Raw genomic sequence first — 16,767 nt, forward strand, 5'->3', positions numbered from 1 at the left:
GTTTAGATTAAGCAGTGGAGTCTTTGCAAGTAAGCAGCTGTCTGTACTTAACAAGTGAAAATAGAAATGAAAATGACCAGAAATTGTGTATAACTTGTTTATTATATATATGAAATAATAAATTATGGTTTTACAAATAACTAACTGCTTTCTGGCGGCTTGTCTGCATAGTTGGCCATGGGTGCATGGCACCCATTGAAGCTTCTCTACAGACACACATATTCCAAATGCGTTCAGATTACTAAAGCACCAGTGTGGGTCCACACACTGTGTTTCCTTGTACAGAAACCTCACTCTCACCAAACGAATGTGATGAGTCATGCTTGTTTGGCTAAAGTGTACTTGTGTATCGGAAAAGAAAACTGTGCGAAAAGCATACTGACGAGAGTTGTCATCTCAAGGTGCGTGTGAGAGTGAGTGAAATTATATGACAGGACATTATACTCTTTGCCAACTGCATTGTTCAACCTCAACATGTTCTCACCTTTCCTTGCTGTGGAAACTAATGCAGGCCCTCGTTTACTCCTGTGTTTCTCACAAACACCGAAAAACATGTTTGATTGGAAACATTAGGCCAGACTACAGATTTTTTTTCTCATGGTTGCCTCAGATGTGCGCATACAAAAACATAACAAAAAACATTTTTTTGGCAAGGATACAAGTTCAAGTGGTGATTCCGATAATTGGAAAAATGCTGAATATCGGCTACGATTATCGGTCGCCCTCTAATTTCCACACCTCTCCGTGAGGAAGGCAGTATTATTTGTAGTTTACATCCAATACCTGGTTTGACTAATGAGTACTTCATGAATTTAAATTCGATGTCCTGGTGATGAAATTTAATAAATCCATGTGATGATTTGGTCTGTCCTTGAGAAATCTGGAAACCCGGAAACCCAAACCTGTGTTCCTTTAAATAGCTTAAAAGATTTTAACTTTGTTTTGAAAACAAGAAATTCTTGTTACTTTTTAATGTGTTAATGTTTGCTTGCATTTATTCGAATGTTAAAAAGTGTTTTTAGTGATAGAATCACCCTTACTGCCCAGTTTGTTTAGGTGCTGAGACTTTTTGCATGGTGCTGTATACAGATTTTGGCAGTTGTGCTGTTGGGCGGATAGGTACACATACGCCTTATCACTTTTTTTACCAAGCCATCCCTGTATACTGATTTCTGGTGTTTTTGAGTGTACACATACTTTTTATTCCAAGACACCTCACACATCAGGGAGAAGAAAAACACTACATGCAAGTTTCATGTGTGGTGAGGGGAATTGCCGCTCAATAATGTCTTGGAGGGTTGTAAGACACTGGAGGAACACTAGGATCCTATAGAGCTTTTGTGCAAAAACACAGTTTGTAAAGGTTTGATTATTTTTTTATGTAGAAAAATCTACTATTTTTCTGAACACAGAACAGCATAAAAATTTCAACACTGATTGCATTTTGAGAGCTTTTGAACTCCAACTGCAGGACATTCTAACAGTGCCTCATGTACGTTCATGACATCACTGAGTGCAAATCACTTCACTCAGCTTGCCAACCAGTCAACAGTAGCAGTATAGGTAGCGTCCTACTATCCTACTTGCTGTGGAAAAATGAAAAAATATTGGAAAATTTTTCTTTGATTTTTAATAGAGTACATCCTTCTACTTTTCAGAAAAGGAAGCAGCGAAGTTTATATACAAGAGGGCTATTATTATTGACTGTCAGGTGTTTTTTTGTTGTTTAAGAAAGAGGTTGTAAACAATAAAATTTATTCATTTATTAAGTTCATTTGTTGACCATGTATGCTGGACTGGCACAGATATGTCGTATACCCACTTTTTTTATTAGGACTACGCCACTGGATTTTGGATCTTGAAAATTCATGAGTGTTGCTCAAGATGTGGGTGTGGGTGTGCCTGTGCTCCACATGGATTTGTCTATGCACTCATGCTTGTGTTTGCTTGGTGGAGCCAGGGAACTGAAAGAACCTGATGCCCTTGCTGGAGTGTGCTGCTTCAGGCAGGCGATTGGAGTCTGGCTCCCTGGGCTTGTGGGTAAGGGACTCCAGATGTCTCTAGTAGCATTTCTGTGTGTGTCTGCTCCAGAGGGCCAATCAGCCAGCTGGCCCTTTAGCTACACACTAGTGGGAGCCAAGGAGCTAGACACATGCATTCTCTCTCTCCTCTCTTTCTCTATCTCTCGCTCTCGCTCTCTCTATCTCTCTCTCTCTCTCTCTCTCTCTGCTTCGTTAACAACACCACGGACTGGCTGTCTCTGCCTGTTGACATGAGTGGAGAGCGAGATGGAAGCAGTGCTTGACAAGCTTCTCATCTTTTGTTTTGCTTCCAGTTGGAGGGAGCAGTAAGTATTGGAGCAAAAAGCTGTAAAATCATCCACTGTTGCAAAAATGACAAAGGCACTTATTGTTTACTTACGTCGCCATCCAACGTCTTCCATGGGAAACGTGCAACACTGTTGTGCACAGAGGTGAGGTGAGGCACTGTCTCAGACAAATACAGCTCAAATGATTTGAATGGAACCATGCATCGTTAAAGATCCCCTTCGGAGCAGTACTGATATTACAGCACACTAAAATATATTGAGTTGTTTCGACCAGGGGTGTGCATTCTGAATTACTTTGATATCCATAAAAGTCAGTGAACGGGGATACAATGGGAGTTTTGGGGTACAAACACTGTTACTGGTACATCTTCACAACCTTTCTTTAAAAACATAATTCAGTATATTTTGTTAGAAAACACAATTGTACCATATTCTGTTGCAGTCATATTTGCATTTTCGCATTGACTCTATACACCCTGTGTTGACTATTTAATTTATTTTTCTACTTTGAAAAAGTGAGGTTATGAAAAGATAATACGCCGCTTTTGCCTGGGAAAATGAATATAGTATACCTTTAAAATATTTACATTGTTTGTACCTTGGGAAACAAAAATTAACCCGGACAGTATACTTTTTTTCTGACAGTGTAGGCATACTTTTTAGGTGATACCCTAGAGGCTGAAAAAAAACACAAAACTTTAGCAGCATGCAGAGGAATAGATTTGAAAACGTTTATATATTCAAAAATAGCTAATGTAAATTGGCAGGTTTTCAAGCTGGATGATTAAGAAGCTGCCTCTTAAAATACTGAGTTAACACAGGGCAAATTGGTACGACACCAGATGCTGACAAGGACTTGTCTTTTGCATTAGGTACCTCTCTTCAAGGGACAATATGGCAGCATGTTAGTTTGTCAAAAAAATCTTTTCATTGTTTCCTGCCTTAGCTAACATCAGCTGCTTTATATGGTGAAAAACCCTTGGCAGAGCTGGTCACTCTGCAGATGCTGTGAATATGAAACTATGAACAGTTTTCAGACTCGTTCGGCCTCATCTGTCTTGTCCATAATGCATCCTTGGAAACGCACGTTTTGTTGCGGCAAAATGCAGTATAATACATTTACTTACAAACACAAGCAAAACTGTTACTTTCTCCAATCCTGTCCGAACATAAGATCTGTGTTTCACTGAATTTTTAGCTTTTATATTTTCTTCCCATAATGAAACGCAGTGAACACCTGAATAGTGATTTCAGTGCTCAGATACTAAAAACTTGAGTACCCGAGTGCCAGTGCACACCTATAGTTTTGGCTTGTATATCATTGCAAACAAATACATCTAAAACCACAAGTTAATTAGAAACATGACAGAGTTGACATTATGCACAGAAAGGTCCAAATTTGATAAAAGACTCTTTGACAAACAATATCAAGCTTGATTGTTTTGGTCTTGAGAGCACACATGGCTGCTTGCCGTAGTTGTATTGTTAAATTTGTAGTAAATTATAGTCATTATTTTTGTCAGCTGGATGCTTGCCTGAGCTTGATTGGCTGCTGTTTAGCTGATGTTGGTTTTATCATAAAACCAGGCTGGGTCTGTTTGGAGACTTCTTTGCAGACAGACCCCGGACTGATGTTTACAGGCTAATGGTATCCCTGAAAAACTTGACCTTCATTGATCATTGAACTTTCATCCTGATTGAGGCAGAACTTTACATGGTTGGATCCTAAAGGGGAATTCTTCAGAGAACTGTGGAGTGCATGTGAAGAAGCAGTCCAGCAAAAGAGTTCAGGGCTGCTGAAAGATTCAGTCAGGGCTTTACGTTCCTTGCCCTCTATAGCCGCTGAAGAGCTTTTATTGATGCCTGTGGGTGGATTGAAAGTGGGAGTTTGCACAGCACTGGGAACAATCTGTTTTAACAGGTTTATAGCTGCAGATTAGGGAGAGATATTTAGAGAAGGTGTGGGGTGTTTTAAGCTGAAAGCTGGCATGGATTTATAGAGGAAGAAAGGATGTTGTAGAAGTGAGTTGGGAGTGGAGATGAATTTACTCACACATTTTGCCAGATACCCAGTGTGTGTTTATGTAATTCAAAGGTTTTAACCCCTTAAACTCTAAAGGGGTTAATTCTATTGCATATAAGGAATATATGGCATATATGTAGGCCTGCGTATAGATGTTTTATAGTAGTTACCAAATAATTTAGTGTAGTGACTTAATAATTAGAAAGATTAATAACTGAACAGTAAGCCTGCAGTTTAAAAAATTGATACACTAAATGTCCAAAAGTATCCAGACACCCCTTCTAATTACACAGCTGTCACAAGTGTTCAGTTGCCCACACACAGCTTATATAGAAAAGCACTGGCAATAGAAAGTGATGCTCTGTAGCAGCCACACATGAGCTCTTGTTGTTGAGTGCAATCAAATCCTCACAGCAATGTTCTGGCATCTAGTGTAAAGACTTTGCAGAAGAGTAGATGCTGTTACTGCAGCAAAGGAGGGATAAGCTGGAAACAATTAAACCTCAAGTTACACTTTGTGATATACTTGCAAGAGTCAGAAGTGATATCCTTTTCTTCCAGGTGGCCCAGTCAGAGAAAAAGTTTAATGAGTGTGTTCTCACTCAACTTTTGTTTGGCCTGTGCAGCAAAGCATGCTTTCAGACATGCTCTGGAGTTTATCAGATGGATTGTAGATTATTTTCAGATTATCTGAGAGTTTGCTTGTTTTGTGCTGTGACCTCTAGGTCTTTTCTTTCTTGCTTGCTTTCTTTCTCTCTTTCATGCTTTTTCCCTGTCTGTGTTTTATTCATTCTGCCTTTCTATCTGTTTTTGATTCCCCTCTCTCTTTTTCTCTCTCTCTCTCTTTCTCTCTCTTTCTTTCTTTCTCTCTCTCTCTCCTCTCTCTCTCCTCTCTCTCTCTCTCTCTCTATCTCTCTCTCTCTCTCTCAGCTTCTCCCCATCTGTTCTGGCTCTGGTTTGCCTACTGCAGATGTTGTTGACTGTTGATGGCTGTAGAAACAGGGAGGAAGCTCTTTTTTGTAACTTTGCAAACTTGTGGTGCTGAAGGGAGCTGTAAATGATGATTGGGACGTAGCCCTTTGTTTTGTAAGAACCTTAAATTTTAAGGAAGAAAATAAGAAACTGAAAGGGAAAAACTGATGTACTAGTAACTGATCAGTCACCCTGCTGTGATGTTACACTGAAAAAATGATGCAATGAATTTCTCTTGACTCAAATGTGTTCCTAATTACCAAGTGAATAAAATATTACAACATAGTTGTCTTTCAGTTTACTTACTTTTGGCAATAATTATGTTGATGTTATATGTATTATTCATTTGGAAATGACGTAAACATTTCAATGCATTGCTTTTTCAATGTACAGATGAACTTTGTTTTTTCTGTTATATTCTGGTAATGCCCACACTTCACATGCTGGCCCACTGTTAGCTTTCTCAACATCGTGCATTAGAAGGGATTCATCTGACCTAATTCTAAAATAAAGTGCACTGTTTCGTCTACATACACTGCAGCCTAATGCTAAAGTTCGGATAGCAAAGTTTGCATGTTCATGCAGCGCTCAAGTTCACAACGTTCCCGGTTTTATCACTTTCAATCTGTTTTGGGGTGTATCTCATGTTTTTATTTATCTTTCATAATTGCATTTAGTGAGATTCATGTGTAGCAAAGACATTGGAACACAGATAAAGAGAAAAGAAGCTTGGGAAGAGGCTTGTTTGCACAGTTGGTTATTGTGTTTCGATGCAGGACCCTGGCTGAATGTTTTTTGCATTAAGCTGCTGTTGTTTTTTTCTCCGTCGTCTTTGCTCCAGTTGCTCGATGTGTTTGGTGTCCTGTGTTACTGCTGAAAGCATTACTGCATAACCGAAAGATTTATTCAAACCCCGTTCTCTTTTGTTTGTTTTTGGTCCTAGCAACCAACTTACTCTGTGTGTGGGTCTCAGCTCACTCGATTATTCAGTGTACTTGACTCATCCTGTACCCAGTGGCTGGACTAAATAGATAAAGCAGACCTGATGATCTAACTTTGTCTCTATTTGAAAAGTTGTAGTCTTTAACCACAACAGTTTCTTGGGCCATCCTCCTAGCAGTCTCTCATGGTTGGCAACAGGTTAATGACAGACTGGAATAATGCCGTAGAATGAGGGTACCAGCCATTTGGATTTTCAAATCTATTTAGTCTTCAGGATAGGAAGAGTAAGTATATTTCTATATCAGTAATCATGAATCATACAGGAAATTACAGAAACTGAACTAGATATAGTATATATCTAGTTCATATAGTATATATCCCTTAACCACTTTTAAGAATATATTTGGTATTTTTGTTATCCTTTGTTAGAACAGGTTGTATGGAAATCGCATATTGCAAATTGCATATACTCAAAAGACACGTATAGATTCATTGGTGGTTTGGATAGTAAATAAAATGGCTATAGTTGCATTGTAGACATCGCAACCCCCAGTCCTCACCACCTTTGGAAAGAACTCTGAGTTGGTAAGTTTCTTTGTGTGAAGCAGTTCAGATCAAAACACTTTTATTACATCTTGATGACTAAATTATGAAGAAAATTTAGAAAATGTTGTTGGAATACCCCTTTAACCTTTCTGGTACAGAAAAGTTGATTTGAAATCTTTCTTACCAGTTAGCCATGTGTTTTGGTGGCTCACCACTTAATAAATAATCAGACAGGAAATGAGAAAAACTGACCTGCAACTCCTGGGTGTTGCATCACTGTTTTTTGTTGTTGCTGCTGGTGGTATTGTGCCATTTATTTTATTTTTTTGTTTGCCGTAATAAATTTTCCTGATTATACTTGGCATGTTTGTTGTACTGTGTCAGAACAGGTTGTCTGGAAACTGTATATTACTCTTCATATTTTACTATCTCTTGTGTGCTTGTGTGTTGTGGCCATTGCGTTTTTTTCTGTACTTGCCTATCTGGACCTATAATTACTTAAACGGATGAGCTTAAATTTGTTGTGTTGGTTGGATGACATTGCGAGCAGAAGTGCATCTCTGTTGGATGTGTGTTTTGAATTAGCCTGTCTCTCTTTAAAAGTGTGGGAACTTTGTCCTCATGATCTCTAGGCTGGAGCTGGGGAGAGAGTGAGGAACGTTGAGCTGATTTGGGAACAGTCTTGGGACCGGAAGTCTGTTGTCGAGAGCGGCTTTCAATGCTCAGAAATCGCAAACATGCTTCCAAGGCTCATAAAATCCTCATTGTGTTGAACCCTTGCAGCTGAACATGCAACAGGGTCTCAATCATGGGTTTATAGTTCCTGCTGGTTTTAGTGTGCTTGCTCAGAGAACTGTTTGTCAAATACATGCACACACACAAAGGCAGATGCATAGGAGATGACACACACAAACACACATTTGGACAACAGACTGAGAGAGAGAGAGGGAGAGAGAGAGAGAGAGAGAGAGAGCATTCTAGGTCCGGGCCTTGGATAGGGTCACACAGGGTGTGTGTGAGTGTCTGTGTTAGTTTCTCAGTGTTATTGTTTTTCAGGCGTTGCCTCATTGAAACCCTGAGGACCAGATTAGTGGTGGAATTTGAAATGGGAAATGTAAAAACAAATCCTCCAGGCTGTGTGTGCATGAGCTTTCGTGTGTGATCTCTGCTGAATTGGACAGAGGGCTTGCTGTTCTCCCACCTTCTCCCTGAATATGCTCCTCATTAGAGTGACCTCTGAAACTCATCTGTTAACATTAATTTTATGCACACACATTTGGACCAAGTTTTCTTACCTGAACCCCCTAACCTTAAACTAGTCAGAGGCTTAAGGAGAGATAACTGAAGTGTATCATGCCTAGCTTGTGTCAGACATATCTCAAAAACCTCATAACTACACAGATGAAATGTCCACCATCAACATTGGAACAGTCACATGTAGAGATTCACAGGTATGAATATTTGCCAAAGATCGGCACTCCAAGCCAGTTTTAGGAGCAAAAATGTACCTGGAATAGTAATCATCCTTAAAGAGGAAATCTATCAATTTTTTAAAAAAGTTTAAATAATTAAATCGTTCATATGTAAACAAAGTCATTTAAGTTTGATTTGAAATGTGTTATTCTAGAGAAACTTACTGAGTCAGAATTGTTCACATTGGTGGTGATAGGAACCAGACATGTGAAGACTTTAATGCCTCTAAAAGCTCCCTCACAGAAAGTTATTGCATTAAGTGATTATGAGACTCTGAGACATTATTTCACAATAGTTTTGAGATAAGATTTTGCCCTAAAATATATTTTTTAAATCCATTCATGGTGGAGAGGTACATACAGGGTACGACGGCATTTTAGGGCCACTGTTAATAAAAATAAAAATAGTAGACTTTGAGAATAAAGTCATGAAAAAAGTCGTGAAAAAAGTTGTAATATTTCAAGGAAAAATTCATACTATTTCAAGAAAAAAGTCATAATATTTTGAGAAAAAAATATTTCGAGGATAAATTGGGCTAACTGTACGGGGGCTGCCATAACGCGTTGGGGTCTCAGTTGTTTTACTGGCGCGCAAGAGTTCCACACACTCCTGTCTCTTTGCGGATCAATCATTTTGATTATCATTCTCACTGTCTGTGAAACTTCATGCCCTCTTTGAATGGCACGGAGACATAGCCTCCGATAGCCGTGTAGACGACCCTGCCTGCGATTCTCCTTCAACAAAACAGACAGACAGTTTCCTCTGAGTCTGTAGATGAAATTTCTTTCATCTAAATAAACACAGTTTCCTGCACAGCCGTTTCAGCCGTTTCTTATACTAATAACACTCTGGTGCTGATGTGCCAGGAGAGACAGGGAGACTGAGTATTTCTTTATGGGTAAAATTGATGTGAAAGTGTACCTCAACCAACTCGTAAACGCCCCTCATTTTAACACAACACACTTTTTTTTACCGCTTCCCTTTGCAAAGCCTTTGGCCACAATATTGCGACCTTTCCTGGTGTTACTGCCACTTTAATGTCGTAATTCTCTGACTTTTTTTCTCAAAATATTACAACTTTTTTCTTGAAATATTATAACTTTTTTCTGGAAATATTATGACATTTTTCCTTGAAATATTATGACTTTTTTTTTTTTAAAATATTACAAATTTATTCTCAAAGTCTACTATTTTTATTTTTATTAACAGTGGCCCTAAAACACTGTTGTATACAGGGTGCTGCTGTAAAGCAAAATAACATCACATTTCAGATTTACCACTATTTTACTATTATCAACATATAAAAACTCAAAAGATGCATGTAGGTTCACTGGTGGTTTAAAAAGAATAAAATGGCTATCGTTGCATCGTTGACATCACGACCCCTGGATCCCATCACCACCACTGTAAAGAAATCTGACTTGGTAAATGTCTCTACAGTGAAGCATTTCACATGAAAACACTCTAAAATAGCTTGGTTTACATCTTAATGACTTTTTTGTAGCTCAAAACAAAAAAGCTATTTAAAACTTGTATTATGTATTACTTTTGTTTTACCTTAGAAGTCTCACTTGTCCACTGGTCCATCGGTCTTTGTATCAACAGTCTCATGTGCTTTCATTCAGTGTATTATTTTATGCACAGTGTGCAGCACGTTGAGAGCTGACTGACAATGACTGAATGAGGTAGCTAGAGCTTGTTATTACACCTTCAGCCTCTTTACGTGCCATCACTACAAGCATAAACCAAGGCAAACAGAGCTTACTGTAAACCTTTTCTCAAAAAACTATAATGAATATGCAGTGGACACAGTACGCAGTAGACAGTGCTGCACTCGTTAAGGCTATCTATACCAGCATTACAATTTCTGGTAAATAATCATGAGCTGTTGTGGACTTAATACACAAACAGTAAGTTTCCTTACTCTATGTGTGTGAATATGTCATTATCATTAAAAACTGCTAGAGCTGAGAACTTTTCAAACATACTATTTAATTATATTAGGCATACCTAAAGCCTATGTAAAAGGAACAGAATTAAACTTTTTATGTTGTTTTATGTTGTTTGATTTAATTTAAAAGCTGCACTTTGGGGAAATTGCTCCATTTTGCAGATTAACTATGCCTGATCTGGAAGCAGCACATTGTCACCAGCAGAGCGGCAAAACATGGGGTGCAAGAAGGAATCACTATCAGTCCTTGGATCTGAACTACAATATGAGCATCTAAAAATAGACTATCATTCTCACACTACTCAAAACTATTACCACACAGGACGAAATACACAGCTAATAGCATCACATCACACAGTGTTGGTGTGTGTCATTTCAGTCTAGACTTGTTACAGCACTGAAATCTTTTTTTCTATCTGAATCCAATCCAGCAATTCCTGCTGAAAATGGTACAGGATCGTTACCTAGTATGAGATTGTACCATTTCTACCTCTTATTTCTGATTTCTTATAAATATATGGGGTGCACCAAAAATAATATGCTGCTCTATACAACTAATACATTAGCTAAGCTGTGCTGTTTGAATATTATTTTTTTATGTGCTTTTTAAATGTACAGTCAGAAAAAAAAACAATAGGTTAAAAGATTAATAGGTTAAAATTAAGACTGAAAATGTAACACCTGTGATTACATGTTTAAACTTGAATTGCAGAAGGATGCGGCTGTAATTAATGCATGTGTTGTTTCTCCTAGGAGTATAGATATACTGCATAACTGGCCCTTTTGATGGCCTGCTAATGCAGTGCAGAATAGTTTTCTTTTTCTTAACAGTTGGTGCAAAAATATACTACTGCAACATTTATTTTCTTACTCCAATTAAAAAGTAGACCTGTTTCACAAGAATGACTCCTGAGCTGTGTAATTCTGGCCTCTGTACCTTTATAATACTTTGATTCTTTTTTGATTAGATTTTTGATTTTTGGTTTCTTTGGTGATTTTCAGAAATGACCGGTTATAATACCAAAAATGCACATTCTCAAGAGTTTTCCAAGTTGTAACATGCATGTGTGAAAATGGTCTCAGTGTCTCTGTACAGTTTTAGATGTAGATTTTTTTTCTGCTGCTGTTTTGTATGTAGCACACAGAAAATCCTGTGGTCTAGGGTTAATGGAAAAAGAGCCACAACATCAGAGGCACTCAAGACACTCAGACCAGTAAATCTCTTACATTGGTGAAAGGCTGTCCAGTCCATCCAGCTGTTTTTTGCTGTGTTTTTTTGCCCAGCTATCTCTCTTTTTATGAACATTAATATTTTTGTAGCTGTATGATCATTTCTTTATAAGGCTATAGGGTTGTTTGGAGGGCTGTGTTATGGGTCTTACTGAAGAGCTCAATGACTTTCAATCTAGCACATATCCAGCATGCCAGTCTTTCATATGTCTACCCTGCTAGAACTGCCCCAGTCAACTGTATGTGCTGTTATTTTTCTGGACGGTCTAGGAACAGCAGCACTTCAGCAGTAAGCAGTAAGCTATACAGGCTCCTAGAACGTGACCGCTGGGTGCTGAAGAGTCATGTGTTCTCTGGAGTGACGAATCATGTGTCAGCATCTGGCAGTCAAATAGACAAATTTGGGTTTGGATGACATCAGGAGAATGCTAACCGTCCAAGTACCAACTGTAAAGTTTGCTGGGAGAAGAATAATTGTCTGGGACTGTTTTCATGGTTTGACCTGGGTCTCCTCGTTCTAGTCAAGGAAAACTACACTACACTACACTACAGCTACACTTACAGTTATTTTCTGGAGAACTATATGCTTCCACTTTGTGGCAACAGTTGGGGAAAGGCCTTTTCCTATTTCAGCATGATAATGCCCCTCTTGCACAGTCGAGATCTAGCAGGGCATATACATATATACAAATTACAGGTAATTTTGATTTATATACATTTAAACTGGCAGATATCAGAAAATATAAGTTACCAGACTTCCTATATACATTTATGTTCAAATATTTTTGTTGTGGACCACTCCGCGCCTCACTGCCTGCATTTTAATTCAGCTAGCATAGTTTGCTTACCCTAATTGTTACCATAGGGGTCTGACTGGTCGTGCCGTGGTTTGGTTAAGGAACAGGAGACACTGTGGTGAAGCTGGCAGCTTTTCTCTGTACCATTGGAGACACATTGGGCACTGCGAGGGTTCGGCACAACCTCGAAACATGCCAGTGACTCACAGCTTCAAAGCCAAGGTTGGGGGTGCAGTGGGAGGGGGAGCCCGGGCCTGCACTGCGTCTTTAATTGAGGTTAGTGTGGGATTTTGTGCTGAGAAACAGATTCCCTCTTCTCCTAATTGGGACTGGATGGCAGTTCTATGCCCAGCTGGTGAGACTAGCATCACACTATCTGTTGTCATCAAAAAAAAAAGACAGAGAGGTGTGACAGTTTAGGCGCTACAGGAGGCTGATAATAATGACTGCCCCATAGGACCTCCTGTAGTGACCTCATTGAGCTGTTAGTCATGTTACTCAGCTGTTGTCCTACCTTTGGATAAATGACCAGTCTTTGAGCAAATGTTCTTAATTGTCAGTCACAGGACGTGCACTCATGCTGTTGTCTGTGAGATGATGAGCCAGAGCCTACTATTATTGTGGCCCACATGTGCATACTTCTGTGTAAAATCAAAAACAGAGCTAGCAGTCACTATTTAAGTGTGTGTGTGTTTGTGTGCCCTTATTAATTACGTGTGTCTCTTGCACTCACGTACTCTGTGTGTGTGTTTGTGTGCGTGCATGTGTGTCAGCTCTCTAGGATGTGAGACTTGAGCTGTATGACACAGGTCATGCGCGCACACACACACACACACACACAACTCCCATCTCGCGGCACAGTGTCTGATGTGCTAATTCATTGTTCTGTTACTGATTTCACACAAGTCATAAACAAGATCCGCTATTTAGTAAGGAATTCGCCATTGTGTAATTTTATAAATATGAAGGCCCTCTCAGCAGCAGTCAGGGCCTCTTTTGTTAACTATTCAGTGAAATGCTCTTGATTTTGGTGGAGTTACTTTGGATATTCATTTTGTTTTTTTCTGAGTTGCTCTGTTCATCAAGTAACTCATGATCGAGCTATCATCGTTAAGTAACTCATGCAATAAAATATTTGATACTAAAGAGCTCAGTGACTTTTAGTGTAGCATATTTCCAGCATGTCAGTGTTTTCAGATGTCTGCACTGCTACAGCTGCCCCAGTCAACTGTAAGTGCTGTTATTTTGGAACTTTGATATAGATCAAGAATACACAGTTTAAAGGTTTGCTTAGGTGCTTTTAGCATAAATGGCCCTATATGTAGCATAGGGGTGTTAAAAATCCTTTACGAGCATTAGCATAGATAATCTGAACAGACGAAATATATGTTTTAAATGCATCTTGCATGATTAATATTGGTGTCGCATAGAGAAATATAAGTTGTGCAAGTAACATAGTTCTCATTAAGTCAGTAACTGTAATGTGATCACAAGACTTTACATTACACTTCAAAAGTACTTACATTAATGTAAAACTGCCTGTATGCGCTGTCATTCTGGCTGCTGATACTCCTCTTTGCTTTGGAGGTGCACTTTTTTTGTCATGTGTGCTTTAAAATCCAGGTCCTGACCTCATTTAACTCTGTTGTTTTCTCCTGAACTATTCGATCTACCAAATCAGATCAACTGCTTTGGACAAAGTAGATTACATGTGAGGCCCCATTGACATGGCAGGGTAATAAGCAAGTTTTCCAAAACAATAACATAAAACACTGAAAATGGCAAACTATTACATTCAGAGATCCTTTCCTGCCAGCAGCAAAATCACTGTCTTAATTTATCAAGTTAAGGCTACATGCACCCTGTCAACAGCTTGTGCTAATGCAAGCCATACTTATAAATGCACACAAGCACTTTTTTTAGTTTCCATCGTTACTGTAATCATTGCCTGGTCTCCTGTGTATGTATGCATCTGTTTCTCTGAGTGCGTGTGGATAAGGAAAGGAGAGAGGGCCTGCACACCTGTGTACTTGCATATGCTCTGTAAATTTTTTGGTAAAGGAGGTAAACATGCATCAGCGGTTTCTTTTGAATTTCTCTGTTTGTGTGTGTGTGTGATGTGTATGGATGAAGTACAGATAATTAGAGAGCACAGTAGATGTAGGCAGTAAACTCTGATTTAGAGTTGCTGGCTGCTGGCTTTATAGCTTTTGTGTTTCTCTCTCAGATATACTCCAAGCATACTTGGCAGGATGTGAGAGGTGAAGCTAATGGAGGTGTATTTGATTGCGCCAGGAAGTGTGGGCCATATTTGAATTTGGGCAAGTTGAGTGTACACATAGTGCTTTGTGAGCCTCTTGGACAAGCATTAACTGAAACACATCATGAGAAATGTGTGAAGGCTTCGACTTTGTGCATTTCTTTGTTATAATGGTGAAGTACCACTCTACACAAAGTACTCCATTAAAGCATCAGTCAGATTATCTCCACTGTAAGTTATTCATTTCTTCCTCTATGTGTCCTCTCTCTCTCTCTCTCTCTCTGTCTCTAGGTGTTACGAGGGCCTCAGCTCATTGCTGTTGCGTCTGCTGATGGGACAGGAGCAGTGGAGGCATCTCCCCTGCAAGGCAATGACATCCAGGTTCAGTATGTCCAGCTGGGGCCTGTCACTGACCACACTGCTGTCCAGGTAAGGAAATGTACACATGTACCTTTTCATAGACAGCACCGTGGCTGTCAGTCATCCATATCCACATTACATATACACACCTCAGTCCAAAAAAGTTGAGACAGTATGTGAAATGCTAATAAAAACAAAAAGCAGTAATTAGGAAAGTTGGTGCCTGCAGCACGTTCCACAAAATGCACAGGAGCACATTAACCAGTGTGTTACATCATCTTTCCTTTTCACAAAATTTTATGATTGATTGGGGATTGAAGACAAAAACAAGAACTGATCCAGTTTTGGCTTTTTGGCCTTTCTTCCGTTATACAAGTGTTCAGCTGCGCAACTGTACTTGTAAATTACTTGTAAATATTGTCATATTTTGCACTTCACATTGCATCATACATTTCCAAGGGGAGAGAGTTCTAGACTGCAAGCAGGCCAGTCTAGCACCTGCAAGCTCTGATTACAGAGCCATGCTGTTGTAACACTTGTAGAATGTAGCTTGCTGTTTTTAAAAAAGACATTGTCTGGAAGGCTGCATATGGTGCTCCAAAATGTGCCTATATTTTTCAGTCAGTGGTGCCTTCACACACACACACACACACACACACACAAGTTACCCATGCACCCCCATACCGTGACAGACCCTGGCTTTTAAACTTTATGCTGGTAACAATCTGGATGGTCCTTTTCTCCTTTGGCCTGGAGAACATGATATCCATTATTTCAATAAACTATGTGAAAGCTTTTCTACTGCGCATTAGCTCCTTTTCCATAAGCTTGAGCCCAGAGAAATCACCGTTTTTGGAAATTCTTAACAAATGTACAATAAAACTGATAAGGTAAAACATTAAATAATTAAATATCTTGTCTTTGTACTGTTATTGTTTCATTAGAGGTCAAAATGTATTTACAAATCACTACTTAATGCTTTCATTTGCTTTTCACATACTGTACCAACTTTTTTGTAACTGAGGTTTGTACACTGTCTAAAATTGTCTGGATGCCCTTTTTAATTCTAGAATTCAGCTACTTTAATGCAATAAAAAGAAAGAAAGCAGTTAAAAATCTATTTGCAATCATTTTCAAGCAACCAACACAGATGAGAAAACTGCCGTGAATATTCACTCAGAGGCTCCAAACCTAACCATTGCAGCAGTGAGCAGCAGCCTTGGTCAATATTCATGGATTTTGTCATGTTAGTTATTGTTTGCTTTTCATTGTTCTATGACTGCAAATGTCATTTGTGTGTGAATTTGGACATGACTCGCAGCATGGTGGGAAAAGTTGAGCTGGCTTCAACGTTATGCAAATTACACATGGCAGCCATGCGGTGCTGACCAATCAAAAGCAGCAAAATAAAGTAAGAAGTAAAAGCAGCTTTCTGTTGGCTGTGCACACCGAGGATGTGCCTGAATGGTTCAGTTTGGATGACATGGATGAAAAGTTAATAACGGCTATGTGCGACAGAATGGAAACATTGCTAGCACATATAGAGCACAGCCACTGCTTTATTGATGCATGGCTTAATCTCCATATGTATAGCCAGCAACTGCTTTTTTCCGATGCATAGTTTAATCGCCAGTTTTGTAACAGAGCACAGTTGTTTTTTTTTAAGAAAAAAACATATTTCAGGATGAATGCACATCATTGGATGCCATTGTAAAAAAGACAAAACATAAGCAAGGAACTACACAACTCTGTCATACTTCAAAGAAATATTTGATTCAAAAAGGCCTTAGAACTAGTAGCCTACTTGAAAAGAGAATTTATTTGAAATTTATTTGAAATCAAGCAGCAAGGCACTGGTGAAGCGCAGTGGACACATACTGTGAG

The 16,767-nt window shown here is 39.0% G+C and overlaps 1 protein-coding gene across 2 annotated transcripts in view; it reads left to right on the plus strand.

The window, feature by feature from the left end:
• LOC118811567 (BTG3 associated nuclear protein) overlaps window positions 1-16,767 on the plus strand; it is a 45,597-nt gene that overhangs the window by 23,982 nt on the left and 4,848 nt on the right. For both annotated transcript variants that reach the window (XM_036575862.1, XM_036575863.1), the window contains exon 12: window positions 14,815-14,952. In XM_036575862.1, coding sequence (XP_036431755.1) covers window positions 14,815-14,952 — 138 coding nt within the window. The remainder of the gene's footprint in view (window positions 1-14,814; window positions 14,953-16,767) is intronic.

The sequence above is a fragment of the Colossoma macropomum genome, unplaced genomic scaffold, assembly GCF_904425465.1.
Source record: "Colossoma macropomum unplaced genomic scaffold, Colossoma_macropomum, whole genome shotgun sequence".
NCBI lineage: Eukaryota > Metazoa > Chordata > Actinopteri > Characiformes > Serrasalmidae > Colossoma > Colossoma macropomum.